General features: G+C 40.8%; 2 protein-coding genes across 3 annotated transcripts in view; one reads left to right on the plus strand and one right to left on the minus strand.

Annotated features, from left to right (window-relative positions):
- Nucleotides 1-605: 605 nt before the first annotated feature.
- On the minus strand, nucleotides 606-11760 carry rpl6 (ribosomal protein L6). Its single transcript, XM_003225102.4, has 7 exons — nucleotides 11646-11760; nucleotides 7738-7887; nucleotides 5730-5828; nucleotides 4210-4353; nucleotides 4064-4112; nucleotides 2102-2286; nucleotides 606-805 (listed from the first exon to the last, which is right to left on the minus strand). Exons 1-7 carry the CDS (start codon nucleotides 11676-11678, stop codon nucleotides 653-655), a joined length of 813 nt encoding a protein of 270 aa, XP_003225150.1. The 5' UTR covers nucleotides 11679-11760; the 3' UTR covers nucleotides 606-652.
- Nucleotides 11761-13390: 1630 nt separating this feature from the next.
- The window catches only part of ptpn11 (protein tyrosine phosphatase non-receptor type 11), a 33721-nt gene continuing 29625 nt past the window's right edge, over nucleotides 13391-17486 (plus strand). Inside the window, exon 1 of one of the 2 annotated variants that reach the window (XM_062958340.1) lies at nucleotides 13391-13553. In XM_062958340.1, the coding sequence (XP_062814410.1) occupies nucleotides 13540-13553 (14 nt within the window). In that variant the 5' untranslated portion in view covers nucleotides 13391-13539. The remainder of the gene's footprint in view (nucleotides 13554-17486) is intronic. The other variant, XM_062958341.1, reaches the window with a different exon arrangement.

Here is a 17486-nt window from a genome sequence, read left to right on the forward strand (position 1 = left end):
TGAAAAACTCGGGGCTAGGTCTGGTGTTATTGTTGTTTTTATTGTTATTTTAAAGCTAAGTGTATTATTTTAATCTATTTCTGTAAACCGCTCTGAGCCAAACTGGGAGTAGCGGCATACAAGTCTAATACATAAATAAATTTATTGAAAACATTGACTACAAAAATGCGTTGGATAATCCAGAATGTTGGATAAGCGAGGCTTTGATAAGTGAGACTCTACTGTATGTGAAAGGCTGCCATAAGAATGAGGGAGCAATTTTCTTGCTGCCCTGGAAACTGGGCTCTCTTCAACACTGCCATATAATCCAGGTTATTTTTGAACTGGACTATACGAGTCTACACTGCCATATAACCCAGTTCAAAGCATAGAATGGCAGCATGGAATGGAGCCATGAGTTCCAATTGCAGGAAAGGAGATTCCACCTAAACATTGGGAAGAACATTTTGACTGTAAAAAAGAGCTTTCGAACAGCGGAACTCTCTGCCTTGGGATTGTTGTGGAAACTCCTCCCCCCTTGGAAGCTTTGAAACTGAGGCTGGATGGCCATCTATCAGGGGTGCTTTGATTGTGCAGAAGGGGAAAAAAAAGAGACCAACACAAGCTTTGGGAGGGATTTCCTCAAATGTTTATTGCAATGCTTCCATACTGTTTAGAAAACCAATTTGTGAGGATAAACACCATTGGAAAGGGAGAAAGTTGAGCGCAGGTAGCCCCGGAGCTGAGGCGTCTTCTTGACGATGGGCAGGAGCTGCGAGTCCACGGCCTTCTGGTCCGCCTTGCGCCGCTCGGTCACCTCGTATTTCTGGGAAAATGGGAAGAACAGGCTTTTCTTAATGGACACCGAAAAGGAGCTTCACAAAAATAATAGTTGCAAACGGGGAGCACATGCAAAAGAGCCAACACAGTTCATCCAGCATCTAGTTGTTGTTATTATTACTAGCTTGTGTACTCGGTGTTGTCTGGGTTATTTGAAAAAGTCATTTTTTATTTGTCCAAATTGCATAAGGTTGTGGGTGAACTACAACTCACACCATGCCAAGTTAACCCCAAGAAACTCCAATCAGTACTTAAAAGTTTGTTATGTTGGGTAAGTTTGCATCACAGGTGTGGTTCAGTAGGGTGACCTACAACTCCCACTACAATGAGTCAGTCCCCTCCAACCCCTCCAGTAGGTTGAGTTAGTCATGAGGGTTCTGTGTACCAAATTTGGTCCAGGTCCATCATTGGTAGAGGTCACAGTTTCTTTGGTTGAAGGTGAAAAATGGCTTGGATAATCCAGAAGCTTGGATAAGCAAGTGTTGGATAAGTGAGACTCTACTGTACTTAATATTTATAATAATGTTATAATGTAATACAATGTTATACAACTAATAATATAATATTAATTATATATTAAATGTAATATTACTAATAATATTACCATATAATGCTATAGTACAATATAGTAATTTAATGCTTATATTGTGCTATGCTAATATATTGTATGTACATTTGATTTGTAAGCCGCTCTGAGTCCCCTTTGGGGTGAGAAGAGCGGGATATAAATGTAGTAAATAAATATAATATTACTAGCTGTGCCCGGCCACGCGTTGCTGTGGCGAAGTATGATGGTATGGGAAATAAAGTATTGAGGAATTGGTGGTAGTTAAAGTAAAGGGTCCCCTGGGCTGAGTGGGTTGCTAGGAGACCAAGTGGGCGGAGCTTAGCCTTCTAACTGGCAGCAATTGGATAAAAACAATTATTCCTCTCCCTCTAATTAGGACTTTATTTTTCTTTTCTTTTTGTTGTATCAACCTAGAGGCATGGATGAGGGGTTGTGCTGTCAATTTTTGAGGTTGTGGGGTGTTTACTTTTGTTGTTTTGTCCGCTGCCGTGATGCCATCACTCTTATATATATAGATATTATCATATCATATTATCACATATTATTATAATATCCCACCTTCTCCCACCAAAGCAGCTCACAATTAAAAGTATTACAATACAACTTAAAATGTACAATATTCAAATATCTCTTGGATATTTGGAAGCTGCTTTATGCTGGTTTAGAAAAGGAGACTGGCACCGCCGCAAGTGCAGACGGCAAAAGGACCCGTACCTCTTTTTCGGTGTCAAAGATTTCACCCTCCTGGTGCTTGGGCTTGCGCAGCTTCTTCTTCTTGAAATAGACGTCGTTGAGGTGCTTGGGGAGCTTCACGCTGGAAATGTCGACCTTGGTGGACGTGGCAATGACAAACTTCTGGTGAGCCCTTCGCAGAGGCACGCGGTTGATAGCCAGGGGCCCTGGAGGCAGGACAGAGAAATAAAATGAGACTCGGAGGTTGCTCACAGAGGTCCTATGGCTGAGAGAGTGTGACTCGCCCAAGGCTACACAGTGGGTTGCCATGATGGATCAGGGGTTCACAATGCGGGCACTAAGGACTCTGAGTCCAATGCTGAAATATCTATGCCAGCAATTCGTGTCTGTTGGAGGCAAGTGTGAATGTTACAAATGGCCAGCTTGATTAGCATGGAATAGCCTTGCAGCTGCAAAGTCAATCAGTGAGGGTATCTGCATAGAAGTCTGTCGGAAACTAGGCAAATGGGGTTTATATATCTGTGGAATCATGTCCAGGGTGGGAGAAAGAACTCTTGGTCTGAAGATTGAAGTACCAACTATACTGCTCCAGGGCACTGAACATGTTTTAATTGTTTTTAAATTGTTGTATGCTTTTTTGATGTATTTATTGCTGTGTTTGAATTTGTTTTTACTGTTGTATTTTTATATTGTTTGGACATGGTCCCAAAACATCACAATGTATTGAAAACGTTGACTACAAAAACTGTTGGATAAGTGAGACTCTACTGTATTACTAATATTACCATATAATGATATAGTACAATATAGTAATTTAAACCTTATATTGTGCTATGCTAATATATTGTATGTACATTTGATTTGTAAGGTGCTCTGAGTTCCCTTCGGGGTGAGAAGAGCAGGATATAAATGTAGTAAATAAATAAATAATACATTAGATGGGAGCTGTTCGCTGGCCTGGATTGTTTCCTGTCTGGAATTCCCGTTTTAGAGTTTTTAAATACTGGCACTGAACAAAATCTGGCTCCCAGTATTAAAAAAACTTCTAAAATCTGGACAGTAAATAAAGAGCATCTCTCAAAAAATCTGGGGAATTCCAGACAGGAAACAATCAGGGCCAGCTAACACTTCTCAACGAAGGATTCCCCCAGCAGGAAGCAGCTAGGCTTTGAAGATGCAAGGCTATTCCATGCTAATCAAGGTGTTAAATTGCCCCGGTGGCATAGTGGGTTAAAGCCTTGCGAATTGAAGGTTGGGTTGCTGACCAGAAGGCTGCCAGATTGGAATCCAACCCACGGAGAACATGGATAAGCTCCCTCTACCAGCTCCAGCTCCATGCGGAGACATGAGAGAAGCCTCCAACAAGGATAGTAAAAATATCAAAATATCAGGGTGTCCCATGGGTAACGTCCTTGCAGACGGCCAATTCTCTCACACCAGAAGCGACTTGCAGTTTCTCAAGTCACTCCTGACACGAAAAAAAAGTTGCACTTGAGTTCTTTCTCCCACCCTGGACATTATTCTACCGATATATAAACCCCACTTGCCTAGTTTCCAACAGACCTCACAACCTCTGAAGATGCCTGTCTGTTGGAGGCAAGTGTGAATGTTGCAATTAATCAACTTGATTTGCACTGAAAAGCCTTGCAGCTTCAAAGCCTGGCTGATTCCACAAACTCTGAGGATGCCTGGGCAAAATGTCAGGAGAGAATTCTTCTGGAGCCTGGAAAACTCACAGCAACCCAGTGATTCTCGCCAAGAAATAATAATAAAACTTTATATACTGCTCTATCTCCTCGAGAGGACTCAGTATGGTTTCCAACATAGCAAAGAAACCATACAACATTAAATATAATATAAAGAATAATAAACATGAAAAAGAACATACAAAAGCCTTTGACAACACAAATGTTCTGATTTTGTCTCGTCTTCTAGCTCCCATGAGCCCAGGAAGGCACCCCCATATAGTCAACCAGAGCTTACCTGTCACAAGCAACAGTCCGCTGCCAAGCTGCTTCAGGAAGACGACACGCTAAAAACACGAGAAAGAAAAGGTTTGTGAAAAGGCAACCAGGGAGAAAAGGCCAGCCACCTCCAGTGCAAGGCAAGGGTCAGGGGGCTGCGCTTACCTTGCCTCGGTGGCGCCCGGTGAGCAGGATCAACACAGTCCCCGGGGTAATGGAAGAGCGCAGCTTTCTCTTGTGGAGGGCAAAATTCTTCTTGCCGTGACTCAGGAGTTTACGGGGCACATCCTCCGTTGGGTAATATCGGGGCTGGAGGGAGACAAGAGTGTGGTGCAAGACTTAGGAAAAACAACAGTAGCAGATGATGAGATTTTGGCCTAATAGTAAACATAGATCTAAAGTTTTGAGCTCACTTGCATGACAGGATGCAGGCATAAAAAATACCCCGGAAAGAGAACTAAGGACTCATGCTTTCTGGAAAAAAAAAGGCAAACGTTTGCTTTTAACCCATTTTCAAGTGTCTCCGGTGAAAACACTACAGTAGCCATAGGCGCTCAGGAATTGTGCCCGAAATTGGAAGCACCTCAATGGCACACTCAGTAGTGAAACCTGGCCAAAAGCGGAAAATATCTCCCATCTTAAGCTGTGCCAACCATAATAATAATAATTGGACCTCAAGATTGAACTTCAAAGACTCTGGCAGAAACCAGTGCAGGTGGTCCCGGTGGTGATCGGCACATTGGGTGCCGTGCCAAAAGATCTCGTGAGATCAGGAGTCTTGTGCTCCAAAACTCTGTCCGTCTGAATTTGGAAGACTCAAGAGTAGTTTGACTTATTATTATGCTTATGCCCTGCTTTTTCTCTCTACAAAGGAGACTCAAAGCGGCTTCCATGAAAAGATTTCAAAGCTGTGTAAATCTACAAACAGGAAAACAGAATTAAGTTGCATTGGTGTTTTTAAAAATGCCATCCTAATAATAATAATAATAATAATAATAATAATAATAATAATAATAATAATAAATAAGTCCAACGTGTGATCCAATACAATAGCCAGCAGAGTGTCTGCTGTGGACTCATCTTGTTGTGTTTCAAATAATAATAATAATAATAATAATAATAATAATAATAATAATAATAATAATAATAAGAATAATAAGAATAATAATAAGAAGAAGAAGAAAAAAAAAAACCAGTACAGGTCCCCGTGGTGATCGGCACATTGGGTGCCATGCCAAAAGATCTCAGCCGGCATTTGGAAACAATAGACATTGACAAAATTACGATCTGCCAACTGCAAAAGGCCACCCTACTGGGATCTGCACGCATCATCCGAAAATACATCACACAGTCCTAGACACTTGGGAAGTGTTCAACTTGTGATTTTGTGATACGAAATCCAGCATATCTATCTTGTTTGTTGTGTCATACAACGTCGTTGTGTCAATAATAATAATTATTATTATAGGCTGTCCTATTTCCCAGAAGGGACTCAGGGCAGTTTCCAACATATGGCAACCATTCAAAGCAAACCATGCAGTTTACATCAAGAAAAAGCACATTAAGACAATATAAACAACCTAACTTAATAAAACAAAATAACAATTTAAATAAAGACAAAAAATGAAAATAATATAAATAAATTAAAATTAAAAAGTATGGAAACACTTTTTATCTGTGCTTACCATTTTGCGAAGCTTGACCACCCGGTTGCCTCCGTTCTTATCGCCTCCGACAGGCTTGGTGATTGTGGCCGGCTCCTTCTCTCTCTTCTTCTTCTCGATCTGCAAGGGAAACAAGCACCAGTCATTGGAAAGAGCTCTGCAAACCAGCACACCTTCCACACAGCGGCTCTAAGAACAGATGACTGCCTCCAAAGGACCTGGTGGGACCACTGCCTCCCTTAAAGAGTCAATCCAGCTAAGCAAGATCGAGTAAGTCCCCTCACTCTTCCCAACCCTCAGCTTCCAAACATCAGAAGCACACTAGTAGCAAATACTGACGACCCGGAATGGCCTTGCAGCTTCAAAGCCTGGCTGCCTCCTGCCTAGGGGAATCCTCAGTTGGGACGTTAGCTGGCCCTGATTGTTTCCTGTCTGAAATTCCCCTATTTTTTTTAGTGTTCTTTATTTGCAGTCCTGTTAAGTTTTTTTTAGTACTGGTAACCAGATTGTGTTAATTTTCATGACTTCCTCCTTTCTGTTGAAATTCTCTACATGCTTCTTGTGGATTTCAATGGCTTCTCTTTGTAGTCTGACATAATAATAATACTTTATTTCTACTCCACTACCATTTTCCAAAAGGGACTCAGGGCGACTTACAAGCACTCGTAATATAACAATATCTCTCTCTCCCAGCCTCATAGTCGTTTCCCCAGCACTGCGTCAAGGTAATGATGCTTTGCATGGGGAATATAACAATATATACAGTGCAATAAATACAGATACATCAGTATCAGAGGAAATAATAATTCATCAAGACATAAAACAATACCACAATAATATCAAGCAACTCTAAAATAAACATTGATAAAATGTTACAGTAATTATAAATATTATTAATAACACTTAAGTGACATCATGGTTGTTAGTGGTCCAGCATTTCTGTGTTCTCCACCAGTAAGAAAAAATTCTAAAATCAGGACAGTAAATAAAGAATAACTCTGAAAACAGGGGAATCAGAGACAGGAAACTATCAGGGCCAGCTAACTCCTCACAACAAAGGATTCCCCTAAGCAGGAAACAGCCAGGTTTTGAAGCTGCAAGGCTTTTCAATGCTAAAATTGCAACATTCACACTGTTAGCCATTGCCTTTCTCTTAGGCTAAAAAACCCAGTGGCTGAGCAGAGATTTGAAGACAATCTCCCTAAATCCTAGTTCAATGAAAGCACAACAGGGCAGCTGAGCCCACACTACATTTGTAGGCTGCAAATATGTCCCCTTGCTCGACCCAAGACAATAGCCTGATAGCAATATAGTAACTAGCAGGACCATGAGAATGCATAATGCATAAATGCACAAAATATAACATACATTGACCTGAGTAATTGGATACTTAATGGTCGCATTGCAAAACAAAAACATGCCAGTCTTGTAGAGCAAAGTTTTCTCTTTCAGATGATACTATTCACAAGCATATTCTTTAATAATTGGCTTTGAACTTTGGTAGGTTTTACCATCTGTGCCAAAAGTGCCAAATTTGAAAAGATCCTGCAGGGCGGTTATAGACGCTGGGTAGTTTTGCAAATTTGGCAGTATTATGTCCAGCACAAGCATAATGTTTAGTCAAAATTTCAAGTTTGTATCTTAGTTTGCGTGGAAATTGTTGCAGTGTGAATACTGGCCAAAATTTGTCACGGCACATTTGGATGGACTCTTGTTTGACTGGATTTTGCGTCTCTAATGTTGAAATTAATTTCATCAGAATGGGCAGGAAAAAAAACTACAGGATTAAAATTTCCGAGACATTCTTATACATTTAGTTTCAATTTTATTAGACCCCAAAAATGGCATTTTGTTAAATGTCGTGCGCATGCTGACCAACCACCCTTCAGATAAGGGCGTCTAGATCAGCAAGTATTACAGTCAGAGACCTCACATTTTGGGAAACGTAGTTTAACACCTGACTGGTGCTATAGCCAAAATTTGAACAAAATAGGAGAACATGATGGTGGGAACTTTGCATCTCCTCTACCTTTGTTTCCGGAGCTTTGTATTTGCGCTTGTACATGGCTTTCCGAGCATACATGGCCGAGCGGGAATACTTCCCGATCCCTCGGGCCAGCACCGGGTTGCGGCTGGTGTGGACCTTCCGGACTCGCTTGGTTTTCTTCTCGCCTGCCATCTGAGCAAAGGACAGAAAGAAAAGAGGGACAATGAGAGAGGGCCACGAGAAACTATGACAAATCGGTCACTTTAGTCAGGACTAAAAGAAATCTATCAAGATCCAAAAGAAAATGTGTTCAAGACGATGCTCCAATGGCATTGAACTCCCGCTCTCAAGAGAGACAGCTTGGGAATTTGGATAGAACTGAGGCAAAACATTACCAAACACATTAACTGGAAAAGAAGGTTAGATATGCATAATACTGGAAAAAGACATACAATGGCAGTTTAAGATTAGATAACAGAAATTTTCTAAAGGGCACAAATGGAGCAAACTCGCAATGATGCACAGGGACAAAACTCAAAGCAACTATGGAAAGGACTGGGGCCCCCTTCTACACTGCCCTACATCCTAGGATCTGATCCCTGATTATCTGCTTTGAACTGGATTATATGAGTCTACATTGCCAGATAATTTGAGATCAGATCCTGGGATATATATAGGGCAGCGTAGATCCAGCCTGGGAAGCATTTTTGAACTTTTTTAACGCTCAAGCCAGAAGCATTTGGGGTTTTCGTTTCCAGAATTTGGAACATGTTTAATATAATACACAAACACACATCTACATATATTATATACACACATATAATATTATAATGTGCATATATAATACCTACATATGCTATAGTTATACATCTATAATATTACAATGAAGAATCTGTTTACAGTAGAGTCCCACTTATCCAAGCTAAACGGGCTGGCAGAACCTTGGATAAGTGAATATGTTGGATAATAAGGCGGGATTAAGGAAAAGCCTATTAAACATCAAATTAGGTTATGATTTTACAAATTAAGCACCAAAACATCATGTTATACAACAAATTTGACAGAAAAAGTAGCTCAATACGCAGTAATGCTACATAGTAATTACTGTATTTACGAATTTAGCACCAAAATATCATGATAGATTGAAAACATTGACTACAAAAATGCATTGGATAATCCAGAACCTTGGATAAGTGAGTCTTGGACAAGTGAGACTCTACTGTATGTGTGTGTGTGTGTGTGTGTGTGTGTGTATATATATATATAGCGCTACATATGTTATAGTTATACATCTATAATACTACAATGAATATATTTATATATTTTATATCATATATAATACCATAAGTTATAATATAATTTATCATATATGACAAAATATCTACACAACTACATATATTACACATCTATAATATTACAACGCAGATGCTTTTTTATATTATCTATATGATTATGATTTGTTTTTTATTATTGATATTGTAATATATAGAATCAGAGTTGGAAGAGACCTCATGGGCCATCCAGTCCAACCCCATTCAGCCAAGCAGGAACATCGCATACAAAGCACCCCCAATATCTACATATATCACACATCTACATTACAATGTAGAATATATATTATATATTGTAAAACTGACTGGGTAGGCCTGCTGGAAGAGATAGGCCAACATATGAATGCAGTATGACCTCTTGAACAGCCCTGGTTCAATGCTAGGAAAGGCTGGGAGTTGTAGTTTGGCTGGGCCTTCAAGCCTTCTCTGCTTAAGAGGCTGGTATCTCCCCAAACTACAACTTCCCGCCACTGCCCAGCATGGAGCCTGAGCAGGTCAATTGCATGGAATTCTACAGGCAGCTTAAAAGCAACCAGAACCATGTACAGTAGTCTCACTTATCCAACATAAATGGGCTGGCAGAACGTTGGATAATAAGAAGGGATTCAGGAAAACCCTATTAAACATCAAATTAGGTAATCATTACACAAATTAAGCACCAAAACATCATGTTATACAACAAATTTGACAGAAAAAGTAGTTCAATATGCTGTAATGCTATGTAGTAATTACTGTATTTACTAATTTAGCACCAAAATACCACGATATATTGAAAACATTGACTACAAAAATGCACTGGATAATCCAGAACCTTAGATAAGTGAGACTCTACTGTATATAGAATCATAGAGCTGGAAGAGACCTCATGGGCCATCCAGTCCAAGAAGTAGGAAAATCACATTCAAAGCATCCCCGACATCTACGTATATTTCACATCTATATTACAATGTAGAATATATATTATATATACAGTAGAGTCTCACTTACCCAACATAAATGGGCCAGCGGAATGTTGGATAAGCGAATATGTTGAAGGAAGGATTAAGGAAAAGCCTATTAAACATCAAATTAGGTTATGATTTTACAAATTAAGCACCAAAACATCACGTTATACAACAAATTTGACAGAAAAAGTAGTTCAATACGTAGTAATGCTATGTAGTAATTACTGTATTTACGAATTTAGCACTAAAATATCATGATATATTGCAAACATTGACTACAAAAATGGCTTGGATAATCCAGAGGCTTGGATAAGTGAGACTCTACTGCAGGGGTCCCCAAACTAAGGCCCGGGGGCCGGATGCGGCCCTCCAAGGTCATTTACCTGGCCCCCACCCTCAGTTTTATAATATAATATTTTTATGTCAGTTTCAATAATATAATATATTGTATATACATATAATATTGATAATAATCTTATGTTATACAATATTATACTAATAGTAATACCATATAATAATATTAATTATATGTTATGTATTACATATTATAAAATAGTATAGTGGTATAGTTCAATATAGTAATATATAATGCTAATATTGTGTTAAGCTAATAATATAATATATTGTATGTACATATAGCTGCTCTGAGTCCCCTTCGGGGTGAGAAGGGTGGGATATAAATGTAGTAAATAAATGCAGTAAATAAATAATTAATTTTAGACTTAGGCTCAGCCAAAGTCTGACATGACTTGAAGGCACACAACAGCAACAACAACAATCCTAATTAACTTGACTATCTCATTGGCCAGTAGCAGGCCCACACTTTCCATTGAAATCCTGATAGGTTTATGTTGGTTAAAATTGTTTTCATTTTTAAATATTGTATTGTTCTTTCGTTGTTGTTGTTGCACTACAAAGAAGACATGTGCAGTATGCATAGGAATTTATTTGTATTTTTTTTTTCAAATGATAATTCGGCCCCTCAACAGTCTGAAGGATTGTGGACCGGCCCTCGGCTTAAAAAGTTTGGGGACCCCTGCTCTACTGTATATATTGAAATAAATGCAGTCTGACCTCTTAAACGGCCCTGACTCAATGCTAGGGAAGGCTGTGAGTTGCAGTTTGGCCAGGCCTTCAAGGCTCCTCTGCTTAAGAGGGCTGGCATCTCCCCAAACTACAACTCCCACTATTGCCTGGCATGGAGTCTGAACAAGTCAATTGCATGGGATTCTAGACCCAGCTTAAAAGTAACCAGCACCATGTATCTGAAGACACTGCCACCGAAGATGAACAGACATATACAGGATTCAAAGACACAGGCCTAAGGCTAAAAGACACGAAAATAATGCAGACCAAGCACATGGCAGTTCAAATGGACTGGGCAGCTTTGCAAGAGCTGAGGTTCCCATGCAGGCCTTCCCCACGTTGCCCAAGCCTGCCGTAAAGCGAAACTGTCCCTCAGAAGGCAAGATTCATGGCTCCGAGCGCGGCCTATCCTGCCGGGCGACGCCTTCCCGCTCTCCCCTCCCGAAATAACAACCCCTCGCTTCCCGCGAGACGCCCCCGAAGCTCTCGGTGCCTCCCCGCCTCCCGGGCGGCACTCCTGGGGGGAGGATGGCCGCGGATAACAACGCCGGGACCCGGCGGAGAAGAGCCGCGCCGCCGCCATCCTTACCTTCGGAGATGGAGCAGAAAAGGAGGGCAACATCCGGGAACGCGGCGCTAAAGAGAGCCAGCGGCGTGACGTCAGCGCACTGGCCGGAAAAGCGCCGAACGTCCGGCAGGTGGCGCTGTGGATGAAGGCACATTGATGTTATTGATGGTGTCAGAAGCACATTGAGAATATATAGTTATAATGGGTAAAAAAACTACAGACAAAGGGCCCTATAGCCCAGGTTTTCTGCTCTAAACCGGATTATATGAGTCCACACTGGCAGATCATCTGGGATAAACAGGACACCTGGGATTGGATCCTGGGATATATGTTATAATGTCACACAATATAATATTAATATTAATTCAATATAATAATTATATATTACAAGTAATATTGCTACAAAAATGCATTGGATAATCCAGAACGTAGTCAATGTTTTCAATGCATTGTGATATTTTGGTGCTAAATTCGTAAATACAGTAATTACTACATAGCGTTACTGCGTACTGAACTACTTTTTCTGTCCAGTTTGTTGTATAACATGAAGTTTTGGTGCTTAATTTGTAAAATCATAACCTAATTTGATGTTTAATAGGCTTTTCCTTAATCCCTCCTTATTATCCAACATATTCGCTTATCCAAAGTTCTGCCAGCCCGTTTACATTGGATAAGCGAGACTCTACTGTATATTGATAATATTATAATGTAATACAATATAATAATAATACACTATTATAATTGTGTATTATATATTACATGTAATATTACTAAATATTACTGGTAAGCTGCCCTGAGTCCCCTCGGGGAGAAGGGCGGGGTAGAAATATTGGAAATAAATAAATAAATAAATAATATTGCAGTATAGAGGTATGGTACAATATAGTAATATGCTTATAATGCTTATATTGTGCTATGCTAATAATATAATATAACTTATAAGCCGCCCTGAGTCCCTTTCAGGGTGGGAAAGGCGAGACATAAATGTTGCAAATAAAAAAAAAAATTGACTACAAGAACATTGACTACTAAAAGTCAAACTGCGTTGAATAATACAGAACGTTGGATAAGCGAGTGTTGGATAATTCTACTGTATGTATAATATATATATATATATATATATATACAGTAGAGTCTCACTTATCCAAGCTAAACGGGCTGGCAGAAGCTTGGATAAGCGAATATGTTGGATAATAAGGAGGGATTAAGGAGGGACATCATGTTGTACAACAAATTTGACAGGAAAAGTAGTTCAATATGCAATAATGTTATGTTATAATTACTGTATTTACGAATTTAGCACCAAAATATAATGATATATTGAAAACATTGACTACAAAAATGCCTTGGATAATCCAGAGGCTTGGATAAGCGAGTCTTGGATAAGTGAGACTCTACTGTATATACAGTATATTATATATATATATTCTTCCCAATGTTCAGGTGGGAAAACCTTTACCTTTAGTATACATAAATAAATATAAATAAATTATATATATATATATATATATATATATATGTAATTAAATCAAACGTCTTGAAAAGGTGCTTAAAGAATATTTGCCTTGGGACCTATTGTACTCAGGGCGGGATGAATACGAAGTGATGTGTCAAAGTCAAGGCATACCAGATCCAGGTTAAGACACAGCCGTTGCCTTTTTGGACTTTACCTTTTTGGACTGTTTTCCCTGCCCTAGGCTGAGCTTGGCGGGAGTGTCCCGGATGTTGGGAGGTGGGCGGGGCTTGAGGCGGCGTCGGCGTCGCCGGGGGATGACGCGCGGAGGCGGGCGCCGCGCCGCTGGCCTGTGTGTGGCTGGCTCCCGCTCGGCTCCCGCGGCTGGCCCGGCTCGTGGGCGTCGCCTTTCCCCCCGCGAGGCCCTCGGGCCCCCCTCGGAGGACAACGCTGGCGGGGAAAATGACCTCCCGGAGGTAGGCCCAGCGGGGGGGGGGGGGGGGGGGAGTTGGGGAGGCAGGAGGGGGGAACAGCGCCAAGCCCCGCCCCTTTGGCTCTTCCTGTGGGTGCCCCCCCTCCCCCCGCAAAGAGAAGAAGAAAGGATAGCAATCATCTGTCTTGTCCAAGGTTTTCGTGGTTTGCTGAGAGTTTTCCGGGCTGTATGGCCAGAGAATCATCATAGAATAAGAATAGAGTTGGAAAAAAAACCCCATGGGCCATCTAGTCCAACCCCCTGTCATGCAGGAAAAGCACCATCAAAGCAGCCCTGGCAGATGATAATGATAATAATAATAATAATAATAACTTTATTTTTGTACCCCGCCTCCATCTCCCCAAGGGGACACGGAGCGGCTTACATGGGGACAACCCCGGTCAACCCCCTACCATGCAGGAAAAGCACCATCAAAGCAGCCCTGGCAGATATTAATAATAATATTAATATTAATAATAATAACTTTATTTTTGTACCTTGCCTCCATCTCCCAAAGAAGACTCGGAGGGGCTTACAGTACATGGGGAGGACCCCGGTCAACCCCCTGCCATGCAGGAAAAACATCAAAACCACTCGACTGATAATAATAATAATAACTTTATTTTTGTACCTTGCCTCCATCTCCCTAAGAGGACTTGGAGAGGCTTACCGTACATGAGAAGGACCCCGGTCAACCCACTGCCATGCAGGAAAAAGCACAATCAAAGCAGCCCCGGCAGATAATAATAATAATAATAATATTAATAATAATAATAATAACTTTATTTTTGTACCTTGCCTCCATCTCCCTAAGAGGACTCGGAGCAGCTTACAGTACATGAAAAGGACCCCCTGCCATGCAGCAAAAAGCACCATCAAAGCAGCCCTGGCAGATAATAATAATAATAATAATAATAATAATAATAACTTTATTTTTGTACCCCTCTTCCATCTCCCCAAAGGGACTTGGGCGGCTTACAGTACATGGTGAGGACCCCGGTCAACCCCCTGCCATGCAGGAAAAAGCACCATCAAAGCAGCCCAGACAGATGATGATGATGATGATAATAATAATAATAATAATAATAATTTTGTGCCCTGCCTCCATCTCCCTAAGGGGACTCGGAGCGGCTTACATGGGGACGAGCCCGGCCAACATCGTAAAATATAAACACATTAAAATACATACACAATATCATAAAACAACAATTATAACAGAATAGCAGTTGTGACAAAATAAAAACAAGCTCAAACCAACCGCCAATGAGCCAAAAATAAAGTCAATTTCTAGGCATGTTTCTAGGCAGTTTTGAAAAGAATAATAACTCTTTTTTTTACCCTGCCTCAATCTCCTCGAAGGGACTCGGGCGGCTTATACATGGCACAAGGTGCCCAAAAGTGCAAGGATGAGATTTTATGTCCTACTTGGAGCCAGGTTATTTAGGGGGTTGTCTAGTCAAATGCACAGCAGAACATCCACGTTTTTAGTTCATCAAAGCAGCCCCAACAGATGGCCATCCAGCCTCTGTTTAAAGGCCTCCAGAGAAGGAGAGAGAAAGATAGAATCCTGGAGTTGGAAGAGACCCCATAGGCCATCCAGTTCAACTCCCTGCCATGCAGGGAAACCACAATCAAAATAATAATAATAATAATAACTTTATTTGTAACACGCCCTATTTCCCCGAGGGGACTCAGGGCTGTTTCCAACAAAGGTGGCAAACATTCAATGCCGAAAAACACACACACAACAAATCAAATATAAAACAATAAATAAAACCATGAAAGCCTTTGACAACACAATATTATTATTACAGTAGAGTCTCACTTATCCAACACTCGTTTATCCAACGTTCTGGATTATCCAACGCATTTTTGTAGTCAATGTTTTCTATATATCGTGATATTTTGGTGCTAAATTCGTAAATACAGTAATTACAACATAACATTACTGCGTATTGAACTGCTTTTTCTGTCAAATTTGTTGCATAACATGATGTTTTGGTGCTTAATTTGTAAAATCATAACCTAATTGGATGTTTAATAGGCTTTTCCTTAATCTCTCCTTATTATCCAAGATATCCGCTTATCCAAGCTTCTGCCGACCCGTTTAGCTTGGATAAGTGAGACTCTACTGCAATAATAATAATAATCATAATCATAATCAAAACTTTATTTATATCCCACCACCATCTCCCAAAAAGGAACTTGGGCAATATCAATATAAACTTTTAGTGACAACCCAAAAATAACCAAAATCAAGAACTTAAATATACATAATATAACACTTCAGGCACATTTACCACTTGATAAAATCTAAAGAATAAAAAGCATTAAAATATAGCATAATTGACGGCGACCAAGTATCCGTGACAGATGGCCATGCAACCTCTGTTTAAAAACCTTTAAGGAAGGAGTTTCCACCACACTCTGATGCAGAGAGTTCCACTGATGAACAGCTCTTCTTACAGTCAGGAAGTTCTTCTTAGTTTTCATTGTAATCTCCCTTCCTGCTGTTTGAAGCATAATGTGACTCTGTTGTCGAGCCAGGCATCACCCATCCTGTATCTCTGCGTTTCATTTTTCCTGCCTAAGTGTCGTATCGTACGTTTGTCCTTGTTAAAGTTCATTGTGTTAGTTTTGGCCAATCATCTCTCCCATCTGTTGAGGTCCTTTTCAATTCTCTTATTTGTCGGCTGGGTTCAGGGCTGTCTGGATAAGGGTGAACTACAACTCCCATATGCCAAGGTCAATCACCCGCAAACCAGGCCTGTATTATGTTGTTATTGGGTTCATCCCGGTGTAAGCCGCCCCAAATCCTTCGGGGAGATAGTGGCGGGATACAAGAATAAAGTATTATTATTATTATTATTATTATTATTATTATTATTATGCACATTGGGCCATGTTGGGTCTGTGTGTCAAGTTTGGTGCAGATCCGACGTCAGCTGTGTTTAGTGCTCTGTTGATCAGGGTGAACTACAACTCCCAAAATCAAGGTCAATTCCCAGAAACCCCTGCAGTATGGTTATGGGGCTTCTCTGTGCCAAGTTGAATCCTGTTCCATTGTCAGCAGGGCGTCACTGTTTCTCTGGATGCAGGTGAACTACAACTCCCAAAATCAAGGTCAGTTCCCAGAAACCCCTGCAGTATGGTCATGGGGCATCTCTGTGCCAAGTTGAATCCCGGTCCATTGTCAGCGGGGTGTCACTGTTTCTCTGGATGTAGGTGAACTACAACTCCCAAAATCAAGGTCAATTCCCAGAAACCCCTGCAGTATGTTCAGTTGGCCATGGGGTTTCTTTGTGTCAAGTTGAGTCCCAGTCCATTGTCAGTGGGGCGTCACTGTTTCTCTGGATGTAGGTGGACTACAACTCCCAAAATCAAGATCAATTCCCAGAAACTGCTGCAGTATGTTCAGTTGGTTATGGGGCTTCTTTGTGCCAAGTTGAGTCCCAGTCCATTGTCAGCAGGATGTTATTGTTTCTCTGGATGTAGGTGAACTACAACTCCCAAAATCAAGGTCAATTCCCAGAAACCCCTGCAGTATGTGTTGTCGAAGACTTTCATGGCTGGGATCACAGGGTTGTTGTATGTCTTTCGGGCTGTGTGGCCATGTTCCAGAAGTATTCTCTCTTGATGTTTCGCCCACATCTATGGCAGGCATCTATGGCAGGCAACCTCTGAGGATGCCTGCCATAGATGTGGGCAAAACGTCAGGAGAGAATACTTCTGGAACATGGCCACACAGCCTGAAAGACATACAACAACCCTGCAGTATGTTTAGTTGGCCATGGGGTTTCTTTGTGCCAAGTTGAGTCCCGTTCCATTGTCAGCGGGGTGTCACTGTTTCTCTGGATGTAGGTGAACTACAACTCCCAAAAACAAGGTCAATTCCCGGAAACCCAGTTGGTCACACAGCTTTCATCATGTGGAGTCA

This window comes from Anolis carolinensis, chromosome X (assembly GCF_035594765.1).
Source record: "Anolis carolinensis isolate JA03-04 chromosome X, rAnoCar3.1.pri, whole genome shotgun sequence".
NCBI lineage: Eukaryota > Metazoa > Chordata > Lepidosauria > Squamata > Dactyloidae > Anolis > Anolis carolinensis.

Bases quoted from the DNA above. Each gene is read 5' to 3' on its own strand.
- rpl6 (XM_003225102.4), bottom strand. From the start codon at position 11,678: ATGTTGCCCTCCTTTTCTGCTCCATCTCCGAAG. The intron at 2,287-4,063 runs GTAAGCTCTGGT...TCCTGCCTCCAG, and splicing joins CGGACTGTTGCTTGTGACAG to GGCCCCTGGCTATCAACCGC. The intron at 806-2,101 runs GTACGGGTCCTT...CCATTTTCCCAG, and splicing joins TCTTTGACACCGAAAAAGAG to AAATACGAGGTGACCGAGCG.